General features: G+C 47.2%; 1 protein-coding gene across 5 annotated transcripts in view; it reads left to right on the forward strand.

Moving 5' to 3' along the window:
• bltp3b (bridge-like lipid transfer protein family member 3B) overlaps positions 1 to 21,900 on the forward strand; it is a 217,589-nt gene that overhangs the window by 179,138 nt on the left and 16,551 nt on the right. For 4 of the 5 annotated variants that reach the window (XM_072471539.1, XM_072471540.1, XM_072471541.1 and 1 more), the window contains 2 exons: positions 9,438 to 9,697; positions 17,805 to 17,913. In XM_072471539.1, the coding sequence (XP_072327640.1) occupies positions 9,438 to 9,697; positions 17,805 to 17,913 (369 nt within the window). The remainder of the gene's footprint in view (positions 1 to 9,437; positions 9,698 to 17,804; positions 17,914 to 21,900) is intronic. The other variant, XR_011934062.1, reaches the window with a different exon arrangement.

A 21,900-nucleotide genomic window follows, 5' to 3' on the forward strand; every position in this document is an offset into this window, starting at 1 on the left:
CCTTCCACAATAGCAAGACCCTTCGCCGGGCTACTAGGGACGCAAAGGCCAGAATGCCGGCCTCTTTCACCTCCTGTACTCCCGGCTCATCCACTACTCCACATATTGCTAGCCCCCAGCTTGACTTGACCCGGACTTTCACCACCTGGGATATTACTCCCGCCACTCCTCTCCAGTACCCCTCCAATGCCGAGCATGACCAAAACATATGGACATGGTTCGCCAGGCTCCCTGAACATCTTTCACATCTGTCCTCTACCCCAAAGAACCTACTCAGCCTCGCCCTCGTCAAATGCGCTCTGTGAACCACCTTAAATTGTATCAGACTGAGCCTGGCACACGAGGAGGAGGTATTAACCCTACCCAGGGCGTCAGCCCATAGCCCTTCCTTAATCTCCTCCTCCCATTTACCTTTCAACTCTTCTACTAGCGCTTCCCCCTCTTCTTTCATCTCTTGGTGTATTTCCGACATCTTGCCCTTCCCGACCCATACCACCGAGATCACCCTATCTTGAACTTCTTGTGCCGGGAGCAATGGAAATTCCCTCACCTGTCGCCTCACAAAAGCCCTCACCTGCATATATCTAAAGGCATTTCCCAGGGGTAACTCAAACTTCTCCTCCAGTGCCCCTAGGCTCGCAAATGTCCCGTCAATGAACAGGTCCCCCATTCTTCTAATCCCCGCCCGATGCCAGCCTTGGAACCCCCCCGTCCATCTTTCCTGGGACAAACCGGTGGTTACCCCTGATCGGGGACCACACCGATGCTCCCGTTGCACCCCTGTGCCTTCTCCACTGGCCCCAGATCCTTAGTGTTGCCGCCACCACCGGGCTTGTGGTGTATTTTGTCGGCGAGAGCGGCAGCGGTGCCGTTACCAACGCCCCCAGGCTCGTTCCTTTACAGGACGCCATCTCCATCCTCTTCCATGCCGCCCCCTCTCCCTCCATGACCCACTTGCGGATCATCGCCACGTTTGCTGCCCAGTAGTAGCTCCCTAGGTTTGGCAAAGCCAACCCTCCTCGGTCCCTATTGCGTTCCAGGAACCCTCTCCTAACCCTCGAGGTCTTATTTGCCCACACAAACCCCATAATACTCCTACCTACTCTCTTGAAAAAGCCCTTGGTGATCACGATGGGGAGGCACTGAAACACAAACAAAAACCTCGGAAAGACCACCATTTTGACCGACTGCACCCTACCCGCCAGCGAGAGCGGGAGCATGTCCCATCTTTTAAAATCCTCCTCCATTTGCTCCACCAACCTCGTCAAATTCTGTTTATGTAGGGCCCCCCAACTCCTGGCTATCTGGATCCCCAGATACCGAAAACTCTTCTCCGCCCTCCTCAGCGATAGGTCCCCTATCTCTCTTTCTTGGTCCCCTGCCTGTAATACAAAAAGCTCACTCTTCCCTACATTAAGCTTGTAGCCCGAGAACTCCCCAAACTCCTTCAGAGTCTGCATGACCTCCACCATCCCCTCCATTGGGTCCGCCACGTATAGCAGCAGGACATCCGCGTAGAGCGATACCCGATGCTCTTCTCCCCCGCGGACTATCCCCCTCCATTTATTAGACTCCCTAAGTGATATGGCCAACGGTTCGATCGCCAATGCAAACAACAGGGGGGACAGGGGGCACCCCTGCCTCGTTCCTCGGTACAGCCGAAAGTACTCCGACCTCCGCCGGTTCGTCACCACACCCGCCACCAGGGCGCTGTAGAGGAGCTTAACCCAGCTAACAAACCCTCCCCTGAACCCAAACCTACGCAACAGCTCCCAGAGGTACTCACACTCAACTCGGTCAAAGGCCTTGTCCGTGTCCATGGCTGCCACTATCTCCGCCTCTCCCTCCTCCGATGGCATCATTATCACGTTTAAGAGCCGCCGCACATTCGTATTTAATTGCCTGCCCTTTACAAATCCCGTCTGGTCCTCATGTATCACCCCCGGGACACAGTCCTCAATCCTCGTGGTCAGCACTTTTGCCAATAGCTTAGCGTCCACATTGAGGAGCGAGATCGGCCTGTACGATCCACATTGCAGTGGGTCCTTGTCTCGCTTCAGGATCAAGGAAATTGTCGCCTCCGACATTGTCGGGGGCAGGGACCCCTCCTCTCTTTCCTCGTTAAAGGTCCTCACTAGTAGCGGGGCCAGCAGGTCCACATATTTTCTATAGAACTCCACCGGGAACCCGTCCGGCCCCGGGGCCTTCCCCGCCTGCATGCTCCCCAAACCCTTACTCAACTCCTCCAACCCAATTGGTGCCCCCAAACCAACCGCCTCTTGCTCCTCCACCCTCGGGAACCTCAGTTGGTCCAGGAATCGTCTCATCCCGCCTTCTCCTCTCTCTCTCTTCCCCCCCCCCCCCCCCCCCCCCCCCCCCCCCCCCCGGGGCTGGGATCTATACGGCTCTTCATAGAAGGCCTTGAATACTTTATTTATTTTTGTTGCACTTCGAACCGTGGCTCCCCTTCCATCTTTGATTTCCCCCTATTTCCCTTGCTGCCGCCCTCTTACGGAGCTGGTGCGCCAGCATCCGACTAGCCTTTTCCCCGTACTCGTAGGTCGCCCCCTGCGCCTTCCACTGTGCCTCTGCCTTGCCCGTGGTCAGCAGGTCAAACTCCGTCTGGAGCCGTCGCCTTTCCCCAAGTAATCTTTCCTCCGGGGCCTCTGCGTATCTCCTGTCCACTCGCAAGATCTCCCCCACTAATCTCTCCCTTTCCATGCCCTCTGTTTTCTCCCTATGAGCCCTGATGGAGATCAGCTCTCCACTGATCACCGCCTTCAACGCCTCCCATACCACCCCCACTTGCACCTCCCCGTTGTCGTTGGCCTCCAAGTACCTTTCAATACACCCCCTCACCTTCCCACACACCCCCTCATCAGCCAGCAGTCCCACATCCAGCCGCCACAGTGGGTGTTGGTCCCTCTCCTCTCCCAGCTCCAGTTCCACCCAGTCCGGGCATGGTCCGAAACGGCTATAGCCGAATACTCCGTCCCCTCCACCCTCGGGATGAGCGCCCTACCCAGAACAAAGAAATCTATCCGGGAGTAGGCTTTGTGTACATGGGAGAAGAAAGAAAATTCCCTGGCCTGCGGCCTTGCAAACCTCCATGGGTCCACTCCCCCCATCTGGTCCATAAAACCCCTGAGCACCTTGGCCGCCGCCGGCCTCTTTCCCGTCCTTGATCTGGAGCGGTCCAGTGCTGGGTCCATCACTGTATTGAAGTCCCCTCCCATTATCAGTCCTCCTACCTCCAGGTCCGGAATGCGCCCCAACATGTGCTTCATAAATCCAGCATCATCCCAGTTCGGGGCATATACATTTACCAACACCACCCATGTCCCTTGCAACCTCCCACTCACCATCACATATCTCCCTCCATTATCCGCTACGATAGTCTTGGCCTCAAATGACACATGCTTTCCCACCAAAATTGCCACCCCTCTATTTTTCGTGTCCAATCCCGAGTGAAATACCTGTCCTACCCATCCCTTTCTTAACCTGACCTGGTCTGCCACCTTCAGGTGTGTCTCTTGGAGCATTGCCACGTCTGCCTTCAGTCCCTTCAAGTGTGCGAACACTCGAGCCCTCTTCACCGGCCCGTTCAGGCCCCTCACGTTCCACGTTATCAGCCCCCCCCCCCCCCGCCGACTAGCCATCTCCTTTTCTGGGCCAGTCCCTTGTCCGCGTCTCCCTCACTCTCCTGTCCCCCAACCGGGGGACCCTCGTCCCAACCACCTCTTCTGTGTTCCATTCTCTTTCGGCCAGTGCAGCAGCAACCCTTTTTCTTCCCCCTCCCCCTCCCTCCTCTTTCCCCCCCCTCCCCTCCCCCCGCTAGATCCCCGTCTAGCTTTTTTGCTCCCCCCCCATATCCCTCCCGTAAGTCAGCTGACACCTGCTGACCCCGGCTTCCCCCGCCAACCCTTTGACCCCCCCGTGTGGGAGTCTCCCAATCAATGTACATTCCTTCGTTCCCCTTCCCGCCTTTTTTGCCGCACGCGGGACCCCCCCCCCCCCCCCCCCCCCCCCCGCGCTTTCCAGAGCCTGCCCCGCCCCCGATGGCGCAGCTCCTGTTGGGATGTGACAATTCTGTGTAAGCTTTCCAAAATTGCCAAATCATCGACTGGCTCCCTATTGAAATATATTATTACTATTTTTTTTATTAAGGTTTTTTAACAACACAATTTTTCCCCTTACAAACAGTACCCCCCCCCCCCCGCGGGTAACAAAATAACGCAAAATCTCCCTGAGCAAGATATATACATGGCAAGATGGTATATTTACATAGCTTTATACACTGGCTCTTGGCCGCACGTACCGTTTCCCCCCACCCTCCATGCTATCTCCCGCTCGTCCATCCCCTCGAACAATCTCGCGTTACCCCCCCCCCATCCGGGTTGCTGCTGCTACTGATCAACCTTCTTCTAACACTCCGCGAGATATTCTAGGAACGGTTGCCACCGCCTGTAAAACCCCTGCGCAGACCCTCTCAAAGCAAACTTAATTCTCTCCAATTTTATGAACCCCGCCATATCGTTAATCCAGGCCTCCAGGCTAGGGGACTTCGCCTCCTTCCACAATAGCAAGACCCTTCGCCGGGCTACTAGGACGCAAAGGCCAGAATTCCGGCCTCTTTCGCCTCCTGCACTCCCGGCTCGTCCACTACTCCAAATATTGCTAGTCCCCAGCTTGGCTTGACCCGGACTTTCACCACCTGGGATATTACTCCCGCCACACCTCTCCAGAACCCCTCCAATGCCGGGCATGACCAAAACATATGGACATGGTTCGCCGGGCTCCCTGAACATCTTTCACATCTATCCTCTACCCCAAAGAACCTACTCCTATTGAAATATATTGAACGGCGCTCAGAGCAAAATCCGTCCTGTGATTTCTTTTTTTTCTTCTTAAGTTAGGTGGCTCTATCAATTAGATAGGTGGCGCCAATGAGAAACCCAATGGAATGAAATCAGGCTAGTCGAACCTCAGACCTGTGGGCCAGATGCGGTCCCCATAGCAGCTGGATCTGGCCCGCCACACGTTGGATCTGGCCCGCCACATTGGTGGACTGAGCCATTGAAATCTGCACGGACTGAATTTTGAAAAATGCTACAAGCATGATCCTTCAATGACAGACTGGTTTCCCCATGCCTTATCATAGAATTTCATACAATTTACAGTGCAGAAGGAGGCCATTCGGCCCATCGAGACTGCACCGGCTCATGGAAAGAGCACCCCACTTATGCCCACGCCTCCTCCTATCCCCGTAACCCAGTAACCTCACCTCAACTTTTTTGGACACTAAGGGTAATTTATCATGGCCAATCTACCTAATCCGCACATCTTTGGACTGTGGGAGGAAACCGGAGCACCCGAAGGAAACCCACGCAGACACGGGGTGAATGTGCAGACTCCTCACAGGCAATGACCCAAGCCGGGAATCGAACCTGGGACCCTGGAGCTGTGAAGCAACTGTGCTAACCACTGTGCTACCATGCAGCCTTAACTGGTAAGCCCGTCAGCAGCCAATGCAGGGAAGAACCAGCCTCTGATTGGACGGACAACATGCAGTTAGTTGCCAGGTAAGTTTTAATTCTCTGTTTCAGCATGGATGGGAGGCTGGTAATTACACCACGGAGTAGCCACAGTGGACCGGGTCTGATCTGGCCGGGCCAGATTTCAGTGGGCCTCAGGCGGTCAAAGGTGCAGGTCAAAACTCAAAACGTATTGACCCAAATTGTGTTGAAAAGAAACGAGATGTGACTGACACACACAATCAATGCACAAATTGGACCACAACTTGTATTGAGGAATAGACCCCTTGGATTGCAAATTACCACCAGTTGTGGTTGAGCTCTGTTGTTAGCTCAGCGATAATAGCTTCTCACCATTGACCAGCCAATGATTTTCATGAGGTTGCTGCATTTGCACCTTAATTGCTGATAAAACTCACTGCAAAGAATTAAAGTACCCTTCACAAGGCGATAATGTTTAGTGACTGTCAATGAACCTCTCGCCCACACAATAAACTGTCTCATCCTTCAGGTTGTGAATTATGTTACAATTTCCATAGAAACCAATGACTTTTCAAAAGAAATTCTAACTTCCAGTTACTAGCTGGAAAAAATATCACAGCAAGATTTCACATTTTGAAACTTTTACCATAACTAAAAAGCATGATTAACTTAACACTATTTTCTTTTTGCTGACAATTTATATTTGCTGGCAATTAAACTACAGAAAGTGACATTCCCCTTGAATACTTCTCACCCATCACACTCTCAATGGAATTACAGGCCTTTTAGCAAACACTCCACAGTTGCTCCCCGTTTCCAATAGGTTTCTGTATCACTATTTTATTCAAGTGACCAGGTATTTTCCAAAAATTTCAGAGTTTCTTCAATCCACCACAAGCATTAAAGCCTGTTCCGATGGTTTTGCTTCCCCTTGGCCTTCTTTGTCTTTCATCCCCCTCAGTCTTATTTTTCTTTCCCTTGATGTACCTGATTTGTCATTTTAATTACCCAGTATTCATCCTCCTTCTCAGTCCTTCATTAATTTTCCAATCCTTAAATATTATTGGTTACGGAAATGCATTTTAAAATTCTGTTGTTCACCAAAGTCCCAGATACCCTGTTCTCTTTGCTATGTGGTTATCAGCTCACGGACATTTTAAGAACAAAACGCGCTCAAACAAATCTAATTAATAGTTCATGCAGTGAGATGCCCTGCTTTAATGAAGTGGAGGTCATTGAAAAACCATGAATTTTTTTAAAAGACTGGAGAGCCTCTGGGTCCTTGATTCCTCTAAGTTGCATGGCTGCACATGTCGGCTACCAGTGAGGCTACTTGCAAGTCAGTCCCTTTTAAGACAATATGCTTGCACAGGGTTTCCTCCCACAATCCAAAGATGTGGAGGTTAGGTGACTTGGCCATGCTAAATTGCCCCTTGGTCCAAAGCTGAGGGGATTTTGGCAGGGGTTTGCTGACGTCATGTCCAAGGTATTAAAAACAAGGGTGGCATTGAGTCCAGAGGTGGCGATTTGAGGGGTGTCGCAGGATCCGGGAATCCAGGAGGAGAAAGAGGCAGACAGAGCCTTTGCTTCCCTGGTAGCCCGGAGGCGGATATTACTAGCATGGAGGAACTCCAAGCCCCCAAAGCCAGAGACCAGGCTATCGGACATGGCTAGCTTTCTCTGTCTGGAGAAAATTAAGTTCGCCCTGAGAGGTTCACTGTTAGGGTTCGCCAGGAGGTGGTATTTGCACTATGTTTATATTTTCATGTACATTGTTTATATTGCTGCTGATGCAACGCCAAGAAAATACCTCCATAAAATGTTTTTTTTTAAAGTGCCCCTTGATGTCCAACGGTGTGCAGGTTGGGTGGGGTTACTGGGATGGGGCAGGGAATGGAGCCTGGGTGGAGTGGTCGTTTGGAGAGCGGTGCAGGCTCATTGGGCGAATGGCCTCCTTCTGCACTGGAGGAATTATATGATTCTTTGAGGGCTGTACAGTGGCACTGGTTAGTACTGCTGCTGCACAGCACCAGGGACCGGAGTTCAATTCTGTCCTTGGGCGACTGCCTGTGTGGAGTTTGTACTTTCTCCCCGTATCTGCGTGGGTTTCCTCCAGGTGCTCCGGTTTCCTCCCACAGTTCAAAGATGTGCAGGTTAGGTGGATTGACCATGATAAAATTTCCCCTTTGCCTCCAGGGATGTACAGTTTAGGTGAGAATAAGGCAGGAGAGTAGGTTTACGGGATAGGACGCACTTTCAGAGGGTCGGTGCAGTCTCGATGGGCCAAATGGCCTCCTTCTGCACTGTGGAGATTCTATGGTTCTAATTCCGATTTGGAAACACCTTGCGTAACAGAGTATGGTGCAAATTAATTGCTTTTCTTCAGTTTGTGTTTTACTTTGTGCTAAATTTTATAAGTACAGATTAATATCCTGATGTGTAGGGGAATATGCTGTCAAGAGAATAATGGCGGTGGTAGTTAATCTTTGTACATAAATACCTTGTGCTGAACACAGGCGGAAGGAAGGCAGTGTTCTGGTGAAGCTGGGCTGTGACATCTTTGAATCTGCAGAGCAACATGGTCAATCAGTACGGGGCAAGAAAAGTTCAATTTGCAGATACCCAATAATTTTTCGCGAAACCTTATGAGGAGGATTTTTTTTTTTTCATTTGTGTTATTTAGTTTTACTTGGCTTTCTTTCAGCCTTGATGCATACCATTTGCCTTTCATTGGCTAAGAGTTAATATGTGACATCTTCCTAAAACTCTGCCTCTGCAGCTTTTAAGCTGTCTGCCAGAAGTTCCCTGTCAGTAAACAGGGTGGCTTGTTATCCTTGTAGAATAGGATTGAGCACTTACCCTCTGTGTCCCACTTGCAAAGCAGCTGAGATCAGCAATTGAGCTCTTTGGGGAAGTATCTGCACATGCCTTCATAATGATCATTTAAAAAAAAATAATGAATTACTGAACTTGCTTTCCTTATACATGCACTAGGGGGCACTAACTACACATTGAAATTAAAGTTCTGAATATGTACAGAATGATATAGTGAACCTGTCTTTCCATGGCATGTGAAATGCTTTGGATAACTGGTGAGGGAGCATGTATATGTTTCAAACATTTTGCCATTTTGAAGCAGAAAACAAAGATTTAAAAGAAAAAATTGGTTTCTTGTCAACAGTGAATACAGTGGAATACTTTTGGCGGAAACTGCAAATTACTTAGCTTGAGCTCCGATTTTATTTACAGGGTTTGTTACTGGTGAGTTATGTTGATATGAAAATTTTTTAATAGGGAGGTACAAATCATTCAAAATTTCAATGATTACTCGGTTCTCCACCACTGGATTTGTTCAGGGACTAGCAATTGTAATGAGATACTGCCAGTTTCCTGGTGGCCACCAGTCCTATTGTACTGTCTACTGAGTGAATCTTGGCATCCCCTCGAAGGAGAGAAAGTGCAGTCGATGGCCATAGTTGCTCAAAGCAAATTATTTTCAGGTTGGTTAAAGTCTAATTCCAGACAAACTATACAGATGAGCTCTTGAAATGCCATAACATGCAAGGCTACGGACCAAGTGCTGAAAAATGGGATTCAAATAAATTGGCGTTTGGCCGGCACAGACAAAATGGGCTGAAGGGCCTCTTTCTGTGCTGTAAAATTCTATGACTCTATATACTGTTCTATATTCCCTTCATTCTTTACACTTAAGCAAGGGAAACATAGACCTTAAATTAAACTAGTGCAAAATGCAGCCCCAAGTAATATAACCAATTGGTTAGTAATTGGTCAGTGATAGGCATATAACCTCAAAGATGAAATTCAAGGAACAACTGTCCCTGTTGAAATGCTTTATTTAGCAGCAAAGCGATAATGTTTACCCTTTTTAAAAATCACCAATTTTTCTTTTGTTATGGTCAGATCGACACCGTTCCTCGCTGACACAGGAAAAACGGAAGGAATTGCCTGAAGTGAGTCTACGGCTGGAAAGTGGGCCTAGTGCGGCTGTCCATTCATCACTTGCAGCCAAGAATGGTTTCTTGCAATTCATGATTAAGAATTTCACTTCAGAGTTTCTGATGTCTTCCCTCACAAATCTAGGAACATTTCTAGAAGGTGAAGTACCTGCTGACATAATCCCTATGAAAATTGAAGTAACTGATACAAGAATTAACCTGAAGGTATGATGGCTACTTTTTCTGTGAAACAATTTTCCCCATAACAGTGGAACGTGTGATTGTCACCAAGAGTCCTCCTCTTTTGCTTTACTACCAGTGACAGTTTAGTGTCCACCCTCATCGCTGTTGGCAATCAGTCAATTACAGACCAGCACTTTGGCAAATTCATGAAAAATAGAAACTCGGCACTGGGATAGTCTCTCTAAGACCAGCGAAGGGTGATTCTGTTCTGAGAAGCTAGCACGTGGAATGGGAATGTCCTCGTGAGTTGTTGAATTTTGTTGGAGAAATAACAGTGTGGCTAACACTATTATTTACATGGAACAGCAACTTCTGATGGCTCTGCGAGCAGCTAAATGTGGAAATCCAGAAGTTGCTTTTTGAGATCCCATGCTCCCCCAGAAGCTATGCAATGGAAGGTACCATATCTCACTGGGGTATGTGGAACATTCCTTGTTCCAAGCCAACCCGGATCCCCTTCCACAACTCCTTTACCGATACGCTGATGAATATTTTGGTGCCGCTTCATGTTCTCGTCCGGACCTGGAAAAATTCATCAACTTCGCTTCCAGTTTCCAGCCCTCCATCACTTTCACCTGGTCCATCTCGGACACTTCCCTTCCTTGATCTTTCTGTCTCCATTTCCGGCAATAGACTATCTACTTATATCCATTACAAGCCCAGTGACTCCCACAGCTATCTGGACGATAGCTCTTTGCACCTTACACCCTGTAAGGACTCCATCCCTTTCTCTCAACTCCTTCGCCTCCGTCTCATTTGTTCCGATGATGCCACTTTCCAAAATGGTGCTTCGAAAATGTGTTCCATCTTCCTCAACTCTGATTTCCCACCTACAGTTGTTGACAGGGCCCTCAACAGTGTGCGGTCCATCTCCGCACCACTGCCCTTACCCCCTCCCCTCCCTCCCAGAACAATAATAGAGTCCCCCTCATTCTCACATTTCATCCCACCAGCCTCCGTATGCAAAGCATAATCATCCGCCATTTTCGCCAACTCCAGCGTGATGCCACCACCAAACACATCTTCCCTTTACTCCCTCTGTCAGCATTCCGCAGAGACCGTTCCCACCGAGATAGTCGAGTCCACTCCTCCACCATACCGAATACCTCTCCCAGCACCTTCCCATGCAATCGCAGAAGGTGTAACACCTGCCCCGTTACCTCTTCCATGCTTAACATCCCAGGCCCAAAACACTCATTCCAGTTAAGCAGCGTTTCACTTGCATCTCTTCCAATTTGGTCTATTGCATTTGCAACTCCCAATGTGGTCTCCTCAATATCGGAGAGACCAAACATAGACTGGGTGATCGCTTTGCTGAGCATCTTCGGTCTGTGCGCATTCAGGACCCTGACCTTCCCGTTGCTTGCCATTTTAACAAAAGACCCTGCTCCCATGCCCACATGTCTGTCCTTGGCCTCCTGCAATGCTCCAGTGAAGCTCAACGCAAACTGAAGGAACAACATCTCATCTTCCGGTTAGGCACGCTACAGCCTTCCGGTCTCAACATCAAATTCAACAACTTCAGATGATTAGCTCTACCCCACCTCAACCCATTTGTTTTCATCCCATTTCATTTTAACTGTCTTTTACCATTTCTTATCTTTCTTAATATACATTTAAACCGCTCCTCCCCCCCCCAATCTTATCCACCTTTCCTTACCCTTTCTCCTCTTTGCTTCCCCGTTCCCCTCTCCCCACATCTACAGTTCACCCTCTGATGTCAGTTTCTCTGCTGTTTGGCTTTTCACATCTTTTGTTCACTCTGGGGACTGCCATTAGCACTCTTTCCCCTTGGTTTCTGTGGCCATTAGCACCCGGTTTCCCTGGGTTTCTGTGGCTATGACTCATCTTTCATTCTCACTCCACAGCATAAATATTTCCCACTTTCTCTGTCTGTTAGCTTTGACAAAGAATCATCGGACTTGAAAGGTTAGCTCTTTTCTCTCCCTACATGCTGCCAGACCTGCTGAGGTTTTCCAGCATTTTCTCATTCGTACCATATCTCACCATCTGTTTATCATTTAAAAAAACATTTAATGAATTTGCTGTATTTCGTTCACAGGATCTAAACACACCAGGAAATGTTGGGGCTGTCCATTCCAGTGCTAGTACCCTTTCATCAGGGTGATTAAGTCTTTAGTTACTACCAGTAACCTCTCTGACACTGAAAAATAATATTTTAAAATGTGGTGTCTCATTCCTTCAGATTTTAATTATCATTGGAGAATGGAGAATATTTAAATTTTTAAAAACTTTTCCATTGTATCTCTAGCAACCCCATCTTTCTTCTCCTTATAGCATTATCTGTACCTGTGTTTAGCATTGTATTAAATATTCAATGGCTTTTATTCATGACAGAGACTGGATAGAGCCTCGGCTTGAGCCTACTAAGGCTTCTAAATGCCCAATTCACAGTCACCTGGGTGCCTTATCCTGCCCTCCTGCTATACTTCAGAGCTTCCAGCTATTTAGATGGGCCAGTAGCTCTCTAAAGTGGGACTTCTTTCGAAGTGAGGGATGCAAGTCTTGTCACCAGCCAATTAAGGCTTCATAAAGCATTATTGGCACGGATGTATTCCCTGCTGATCCTTTGGATGATAAGGCGGGAAACCCCGCCATCAGAAAAATCATGCCCTATGCTATACCATGACCAAAACTATGGCAAAGTGATTTGTATATTGTTCTTTAATATGCAATTTTGCGTGAAATATTCAAATTGACAAGCAATTTAAAGAATATAAAAATTGAATTTGTGTACATTATTGCTTTCTATGTACTATGCCACTGTGTTACAGTGTGCTCGTCTGTGTTATTGTTTTACTGGCATCTGTTGAGGGTCTGAGCATGTGCGTGCTTTGGGTGGGGTTTGATAGTCTGCAAGAAGTGACCTGCAAGCAAAACCTGTTTTACTAGAGCTCTCGTTTTCATAGTTATTACTGTTATTGTTAAACTGCGTTATTTATTTATACAGTTTGGGCATCTCTTATCCAAAATTACGAAATCCGCACTTTTTTTCGAGCGCCTACATGACATCATGAATGGGAAATCCCACACGGCTCCTAGCCGATGAGCAGTTCAGTGTTCCGCTCATGCATACTTCCCAACGCGTTCTGCACATGCACACTTCCCAACGTGCGCTGCACATTCACAGTTCCAAACGCACATGCGCAATTCCCAACGTGCGCCGCACCTGCGCAGTATATTCCAAAATCAAAAACATTCTGAAATCCGATACATACTCAGCCCCAAGCATTTCGGATTTTCAACTTGTATAAAGAAGTTCCTTCTTTTAAATAACACATTCGACTACCTATTTTGTGGTCTCAAGTTACCACATTTGTGGCAGGGAAGATAAAACGGCAAGAAAATAAACTACTTTTTCAATGTTCAGTGGGGCAACACAAGATTGCATTCAGTGAGAGGCTAGTTTTCATCTTGGGTTTATTCTGCAGACTTTCAAATTAGCAGTACCACGTCTATGTTCGGAGCAGTTGGAAAGTTTAATGATTGAAGTGAGGACGGGGCAAAATACCTGGAGAGACCCAAAATGGCCACCGAGCCAAGCCAGATGACTTGACAAAGAGAGCCCAGCAGACACAGTCAGCAAACCAAAGAACTAAAGCTCATCCAACACCACTCTGCCCAACCCAAATCTCCATCACAGTGGAGCATAACTGCACCCAAAGGCAAATGGAATGATGGCAAACAATAACAACCTAAAACTTAGAAATAACAATATATAACTAAACACAAACTCTAAACTTATTTTAAAAACTACTGTATTGAAGACCCTCTAATACCACCCTGTTAACTAACGCACCTTGTTAGCAGAGTAGACTCCCAACTGAAGAGTAATAACTTATTTAACTTACACCACACTGGTGACTAACGGTTCCGCCAAATGAAAAGAAAAGAGAAAGGAAAAAAGAGGTTAATGTAAGGAACAAACTGCAGAAATCTCTCATATATAATTAAGGACATCAAGAATATACCCAAACAACAGACATGAAAAGAAACAAAATGCAAAGTGCCCGTACACCAAGCCATAAAGCAGATTAGTTCAGAAGAATGAAGGGGGATCTCATAGAAATCGATAAAATTCTGACAGGACTGGACCAGGTTGATGCAGCAAGGATGTTCTCGATGGTGAGTGTGTTCTGAACCAGGGGTCACCGTCTGAGGATACGGGGCAGACCATTTAGGACCGAGATGAGGAGAAATCTCTTCACGCAGAGAATGGGGAGCCTGTGGAATTCATTACCACAGGAAGTAGTTGAGTCCAAAACATTGTATGGTTTCAAGAAGCAGTTAGATATAGCACTTAGGGTGAAGGGGATTAAAGGATATGGGGGAAAGCGGGATTGGGCTATTGAATTGGAGGATCAGTCATGATCAATATGAATGGTGGAGCAGGCTTGAAGGGCCGAATGGCCTCCCCCGCTCCTATTTTTTTGATGTTTCTATTAAACAGAGCACAAATTGTGCTTCTTGACAAAGGAGTCAGCATCCCCCAGTTAGTCAAAAAATTGTTTTTTTTCTTGGAATATTATTCAAAGGCAAGCTGGATAAATCATTCCGAACTTGACTCTACTCTTGTTGAAGGCAAATTTCACTCTATTAAAAGCAGCTCGCTTCTTCGCTAGGTCTATACTCATCACCCGGTACAGCCTAATAGAGTGGCCTTCCCACTTAAAATCACGGTGCTGTCTTGCCCATCAAAGCCCCAGCTCCTCTTTAAAATTGTGAAATCTTGCAATCACTGCACAAGGAGGATCTCCAGGGCAAGGCTCAGGTTGAAGCAAACGATGTGCCCAGTCTAATTCTGGGGGATTGAAGTACACCTTCACCCACTATCTTGTGGAAGACGTCCGAGTAGTATTGAGTAAGGTTGCGGCCTTTGATCCCTCTCTGGTAACCCCTCAATACGAGCATTCTGTCTTCTGGATCTGTTTTCCAGGTCGTTCATCTTGGCTCTTCCTCCTTTGGGCATCACAGAGATGAGAGAAATCTACCCAGCCAAATTCTAGGATTTTCCCGAGAAGTTAAAGACCCGTGCCGCCAGGAAAAAGGGTACCAAAAGGTCAGATTTCCAGCAGGAGCCGCCTTGTGCCCGTCTTCCCCTCACATCGTGCCACCGGAAGCACCGACCGAGGATGTTGAGAAGTATCCGATCATGTTCAAGGATGAACTGGGTACAATGCGTGGTACTACCGTGAAATTGGACATAGATCCTCTGGCTGCACCTCACTTTTTCAAACACAGGACAGTGCCCTATGCCATGCGGAGGAAAGTGGAGGAGGAGTTAGAACAGCTACAAAGGCTGAGAATCGTTAAGCCTGTTCAACTTTCCAATTGGGCAGCTCCAATCATTCCTGTCCTTAAGAATGATGGTACAGTGCACGTATGTGGTGATTGCAAGCTCACCATTAACCATTTTTCCTAGTTAGATACTTCCTTGTTTTGAATTCATGTGGGAGGCAAGACATTTTCAAACATGGACATGAGCCAGGCATATCAACAACTCTTGCGAGGAGAAGATTCAAAGCATTACGTGACCATCCATACACAAAGGGTTGTTCAAGGACAATTGTTTGTTTTTTGGCATATTCTCCGGCAATCTTTCAGAGGACGATGGACAGCCTGCTACAAGGCATTCCTCAAGTGGCAGCCTATTTGGATGACATCTTCATTACGGTGAAGACTGAGGAGGAGCACCTCAGCAATCTGGATCAACTTTTAAAAAGGTTTTTAGAGGTGGAACTGTGTCTGAAACAGAGCACACCGCATGAAGTCTCTAGGCCAGAGAATCACTGCAAAAGGCATATCTTCTGTGGAAGGGAACGTTTGAACGATTAAGGAAACTCCGGAGCCCAGAATGTGTCAGAGATCAGATCATTTTTGGGCTTAATAAGCTATTGTGAAAAGTCCTTGCCGGACGTGATAACAGTATTGGCTCCACTGCACAACAAAACCAAATGGAAGTGAGAGTCCACACAGAAGAAGGCTTTCAAAGATTTGAAAATGCTTCTGCTCGTCCATTTTGATCCAGACAGGGAACTTATACTGGCGTGCAATGCCTTGCCATACGGTGTGGGGGCGGTGAAGATGGATCAGAAAAATCCATCAGATTTGCATCTAGGTCACTGAAAGAAGCTGAAAAGGGATATTCACAGTTGGTCAATGAGGGTCTATCTATTGTTTTTGTAGTGAAAAGATTCCATCAATACCTCAATGGACATTCATTCACTATATGTACCCGACTACAAGCCGTTGATGAGACTTTTCAATGAGTCAAAATATATTCCTCCCATGGCTTCAGCAAGAATTCGGCGCTGGGTGCTTAAATGGTCAACTTTTCAGGACAATATTGTGTACAGAGCAGGGAAAGACGAGCAAATGCAAAGCGGCTCCTCCAGTTACCAGATTTGCCATCCAAGGTATTGTGGCCTCCTGAGACAATTTTTGTGAGAGACTGAGACATTCTCCAGGCAGTGTGAAGCAAATTAAGCAGTTGACAGGCAGAGATCCTATTCTGTCACAAATTAAAAGATTTCTGATGCATGGATGGCCAACTATCATAGAAGGTGATGAGTTGAAACCTTAAGCATAGAGTTATGTGTGTAGGATGGATGCATACTGTGGGAATCGAGTGGCTGTTCCGCTCCCTAGTCGTTCACAAGTCATGGAGGAAATTCATGAGGCTCATACTGGTGCTTCTAGAATGTTAAGTCCAGCCAGGTCGTATATTTGGTGGCCTAATATGGATCTGGACTTGGAAAACTTGGAGAAATCCTGTACAGTATGACAGGTGAACCAGAAAATGGTGCTACCAACATCACTTCATCCTTGGGAGTGGCCTGGTAGGCTGTGATCCAAACAGCAGTATCTTTCATGAACCACATGTTTTTGGTTGTCGTAGATGCGCATTTGAAGTGGTTGGAAGCACGAATCATGAGTAATATTGCAGCTCCTGTGACAATTAAGAAGCTACGTCAAATTTTTTCAACTCGTGGTCAACAGATTCGCTTGTGTCGGATGATGGCACTACGTTTACAAGTGAATTATTTCAAGAAATCCTGCAAAAGAATGCCCTATAAGTACTGCACAGTTTCATCCGGCTTTGAATGGTTTGGCAGAGTGAACTGTTCAAACTCTGAAGGAAGGATTGAAGAGAATGGCAAGATTTTCATTCCAGCACCACATCACACCTCAATCCACAAATGGGATCTCTCCAGAGGAATTGTTATTAGATAGAAGGCCAGAATCTCACCTGGATATGCTTTATCCAGATTTGAGACCAAAAGTGAGCAGGTGACAAGGGAAGCAAAAGGAGGGGCACGACTACCACACAAAAGAGAGGCAGTTCAACCTGGATGATCAGGTTTACATTCATAACTTTGGTAGTAACCAGAGGTGGTTATGGGAATAATTTTGTACCAGAGTGGTCCTGTTTCTTGGGTCGTGAGACTGTAACACAAAGAGTTGTTCACAGATACATATTTGTTTATGTTATGGCTCAGTCAGCAACTGTAACAGATAACATGCCAGAAGGTAATGCTGCTGTCTGTTCATCAGCAACTGGTTCCTGTGTTTCCAGATGTGCGGGTTGAGTACAGTGTTCCTTCTCCTATGTATTTGTTTCACTGGCATCTGTTGAGGGTCTGAGCATGTGCGAGCTTTGGCAGTCTGCAAGAAGTGATCTGTAAGCAAGACTGCGTTATTTATTTATATAAAGAAGTTCCTTCATTTAGACAATGCATTTGACTACCTACTTTGTGGTCTAGTTACTACACTGCTTTGGGGATGATCACCCTTCCATGTAAAACAACATTTTTATTGTAATTTCAAATAGTAACTAAAATTTGGTTTGATGAGTCTAACTACAGTAGATCATTACAGTGGAGGTAATTGCCTACCCTTTCTCATGATCAACAAAAATAACTGGCATTAGAACCAATAGCCCGCCGCTATTTGCAGAGATATTTTGTGTAATCACTCCCGTGGTCATTACAAAAGCAATGTTTGCACTAAATGTTGCATCTCTTTGGTTAATGCATATAAAAATAACTTATTATAATTTTATTCAAAGGATGACAATCCACGCCGCGATCAGTCAGCTTATGAACCACCTCCAGTGGAACTGTTTATTGATGATCTAATCGTGCGCAGAAATGATGATGGGACATTTTGCATTGGAGGTGAGAAATGGCTTAGTTTACTGCTGCAGACATGGTGAGATCAAAAAGAAGACTGGAAAGATAGTTTTGTGGTTTGATTTGTATAAATATACTTTAATTCTTATTGATGAAACCTACTGAGGGTATACATCCTCAGCTTGGATAAATCTCATAAAACATATGTATTTTACTTGTGAAAGGATGTAATTATGTTTGAATGTTATTTTATATGATTAATTTCTGGTGCACTATAATTATATTTGGTAACCTTTTAACTAATGTACATAACCACCCACCCTTATCCTTGCAACACATTCTAGGATTCGCAAGCCTGAGTGTAATATGCAAATATCTAAGGGCATGCCCAATACTGTTTGTTAAAGTTATAACTGTGTTAGGACTACAATAACCAATAAAGCATCCCTTCTCATTTGTAAGAAATCAGCAGAGCCTTGTAATATTTAGTTTTGATTATTTGTAAAATCTCCATGCATGGAGGAATTCTTTTCATTCTCCCCTACATGTAAGAAAGAATCACTTTTAAAAAAAATAATTTTTATTGCCACAAGTAGGCTTACATTAACACTGCAATGAAGTTACTGTGAAAAGCCCTTAGTCACCACATTCCGCACCAGTACGGGTACATGGAGGGAGAATTCAGAATGTCCAAATTACCTAACAGCACGCCTTAATCTCCAGGAAAAACTTGTAACCGATGAAACACCTCTTAAGCCCAAAGGTGTACATTTGGCTCCTAATTTTACTTTCTATTTTCCTGTTTATGGCATTCCCAAGAGGAAGCATTTCCTCAGCTTATAAATGGAATTATACTTGCTCCCTGTGCATCAAACTCATCTCAAGTCTCTGAACTTCCCAGGTTTTTGCTACCATGAATCTGAAACAGTTGTTGAAAAAGATTGCTTTGCTTTTCATTTTTTTATTGGATTAAATCAGAGTGCAAATTCCATTCTCTCACGCATCAGAGCTCTTGCAGTTTATCAAGTATCTCAAGTCAGAAGAATTCTATTGTCACAAATGTTCAAATATTTGGTGTGAAGACGTTGTACATCGTGGTCTCAAAACACTGCAGTGACTTTCGTGATAGACCGGATATCAGGAGTCAGTCCACAAATGTAATGGTCTGGCCACTGGTTTATTGCAGTCTAAGCATATTCTAAATTTTAGTAAATGTATTCTCAACCAGGTTTTCTGTGGCAACAGAAGAGTCGAATATGATTTAGATCATAATGGTATGTCACATCTGGCTCACGAGTAGGATTAACAAAATAAATTGTTGTGAGTGTTGTCCTTTCTCATTGGAGTTTTGGGTTGAATCTACCATAAAGACATGAGAGTCTTCTTTCTAAAGCTGTAAGGTCCTTATGTGCCGCAATTCCGTTTCTAACAAATGCAGATGAAAAATTGCTCATAAATCAGTAAAGTCTCTCATTCATACCAAAGAAAGCTCTGCAAATGAGTGATTGGTGTGAGAAATAAAATAATTCATACTGTGTAGTTCAGAGTGCACTTCTAACATTACCTTAAGGCACGACACTGGGTCAGACTAAATGGAGTGTTAACCTACAGCAGCTGTTGATATGTCCAATCTTGAAGCCACAACAAAGGTGGCATTTGTGCTGGGTTGTAAAGATTAAAGTGGGATTGTATCTACGCTCTCAAAACAGGTCCGGCGCGATACCACACAAAAGGCTACTTAATAAGATAAGTGCCTATGGTGTTGGGGTAGTATATTAGCATGGATAGACGATTGGCTAACTGGTAGAAGTTAGTCAGAGTTGGGAGAAACAACGCATTTTCAGGATGGCAACCTGTAACTAATGGAGTGCCACAGGGATCCGTGTTGGGGCCACAATTATTCACTGTAATAGATATATATTTATATACGCACATATGACTTGGACGAGGGAAGTGAATGAACTGTTGACAAGTTTACGGATGAGGACGTCCGGTTGCGGCTATGTGGAGCTAAGTTGCACATTCGGCGGCTCCCGCAAAAACGGACTTTTGGGCTCTTCAGGGCTCCCAACAGCATTTTTTCGACGTTTCCCTGTGTGGGAAGGAGATTATAACAGCTCCCCGATAGTATATGGCTCCTACAAGGAGCGGGGCGACTAAAAAGGTGGTGGTGGACCCGAAGAAAGTGCGAGGGAAGAAGAACAAAATGGCGGCGGGCAGAGACCAGGCAGCGTGGATGCAGTGGGTGGAGGAGCAGCAGGAGGGTATCCAGCGCTGCTTCACAGAGATTAAAGCGGACCTGCTAGAGCCGATGAAGGCTTCTATTGATAAGCTGCTGGAGACACAGACGGCCCAGGGGGTGGCGATCCACGAGGCTCGACAAAAGATCTCCGACAACGAGGATGAAATCTTAGGCCTGGCGGTAAAGGTGGAGGCGCACGAGGCGCTCCACAAGAAATGGCAGAAGCGGTTCGAGGAGATGGAGAATCGGTCGAGGCGGAAGAATCTGCGGATTCTGGGCCTCCCGGAGGGGCCGGACTTGGGGGCCTATGTGGTCACCATGTTGAACTCGCTGATGGGAGCGGGGTCCTTCCAGGGGCCCCTGGAGCTGGAAGGGGCCCATAGAGTGCTGGCAAGGAGGCCCAAGGCTAACGAGCCTCCGCGGGCGGTGCTGCTGAGGTTCCATCGGTTCGCCGATCGGGAGTGTGTGCTCAGGTGGGCCAAGAAGGAGAGGAGCAGCAGATGGGAGAACGCGGAGGTTCGAATATACCAGGACTGGAGTGTGGAGGTGGCGAAGAGGAGGGCCGGGTATAATCGAGCGAAGGCGGTGCTGCACAGGAAGGGGGTGAAGTTTGGCATGTTGCAGCCGGCGCGACTGTGGGACACCTACAAGGACCGGCACCATTATTTTGAGTCTCCGGAGGAGGCATGGGCCTTTGTTCAGGCCGAGATGTTGGACACAGATTGAGGGTCGGGATGGGCAATTGGGGACTGCGGTTGATATGTTTTTATTTTACTTTTTTCGAGGGGGGGGGGGCCTTTGTATTGCTGCTGGTTTCTTTTTCTCTGTGTTTTTCTCTTTCGGGTCGGTGAGGGTGGTTGGGGCGGGTTGGGCACTATTTTGGTTGGGTTGGGGGGCTCTTGGAGGGCTGGTAGGTAAATGGAACAGGGGTGGTGGATGGCGGTGAGATGGGGCCCCGCGGGGGAGGGTGAGGCCCGAGTCGGGGTGAGGGGACTCGGCCTGTAAAAGGAGCTGCGTCAGAGGTGGCGGGGCCGGGTAGGTGGAAAGCGCTGGCTTTTTCCCGTGCTGAAGACTGGAGGGGGCGGGGAAGCGAGGGTTGTTTCCCGCGCTTAGAATGGAAGGGGGAGGGGGAGAGCCTATGGATGGGGAACGGGAGAGGAGGGTGTGTCACACAATGGGAAGAGTCGAAGGAGAGGTGGGAGTGGCCGGGGTCAGCAGGAGTCAGCTGACTTGCGGACGTGCAATGGGGGGAGTAAATCAGCCAGGATGGGTCCTAGTTGGGGGTGGGGGGATCGAGTTGCTGCTGCTATGGTCAAGGGGGAGCTGGAGCAAGTGGGGGGGGGGGGGGGTCGAGACGAGGGTATGCTGCTGTGGGGAACGGGCCGGGTATGGGGTGCGGGCGCGTGACTGGCGGAGGATGTGTCATGGCTAGTCGGCGGGGGAGGGGGGCGGGTAGCCCCCTGATCCGGCTGATAACCTGGAATGTAAGGGGACTGAATGGGCCGGTTAAGCGGGCTTGCGTGTTTGCGCACCTGAAGGAGCTCAAGGCGGATGTGGGTATACTCCAGGAGACACACCTGAAGGTGGCAGACCAGGTAAGATTGAGGAAAGGGTGGGTAGGTCAGGTGTTTCACGCGGGGCTGGATGCCAAAAATCAAGGGGTGGCGATCTTGGTAGGAAAGAAGGTGTCATTCGAGGCGTCGAGCATTGTGGCAGGTAATGGTGGTAGGTACGTAATGGTAAGTGGTAATTTGCAGGGAGAGAGGGTGGTACTGGTCAATGTGTATGCC

This window comes from Scyliorhinus torazame, chromosome 13 (genome assembly GCF_047496885.1).
Source record: "Scyliorhinus torazame isolate Kashiwa2021f chromosome 13, sScyTor2.1, whole genome shotgun sequence".
Classification (NCBI taxonomy): Eukaryota; Metazoa; Chordata; class Chondrichthyes; order Carcharhiniformes; family Scyliorhinidae; genus Scyliorhinus; species Scyliorhinus torazame.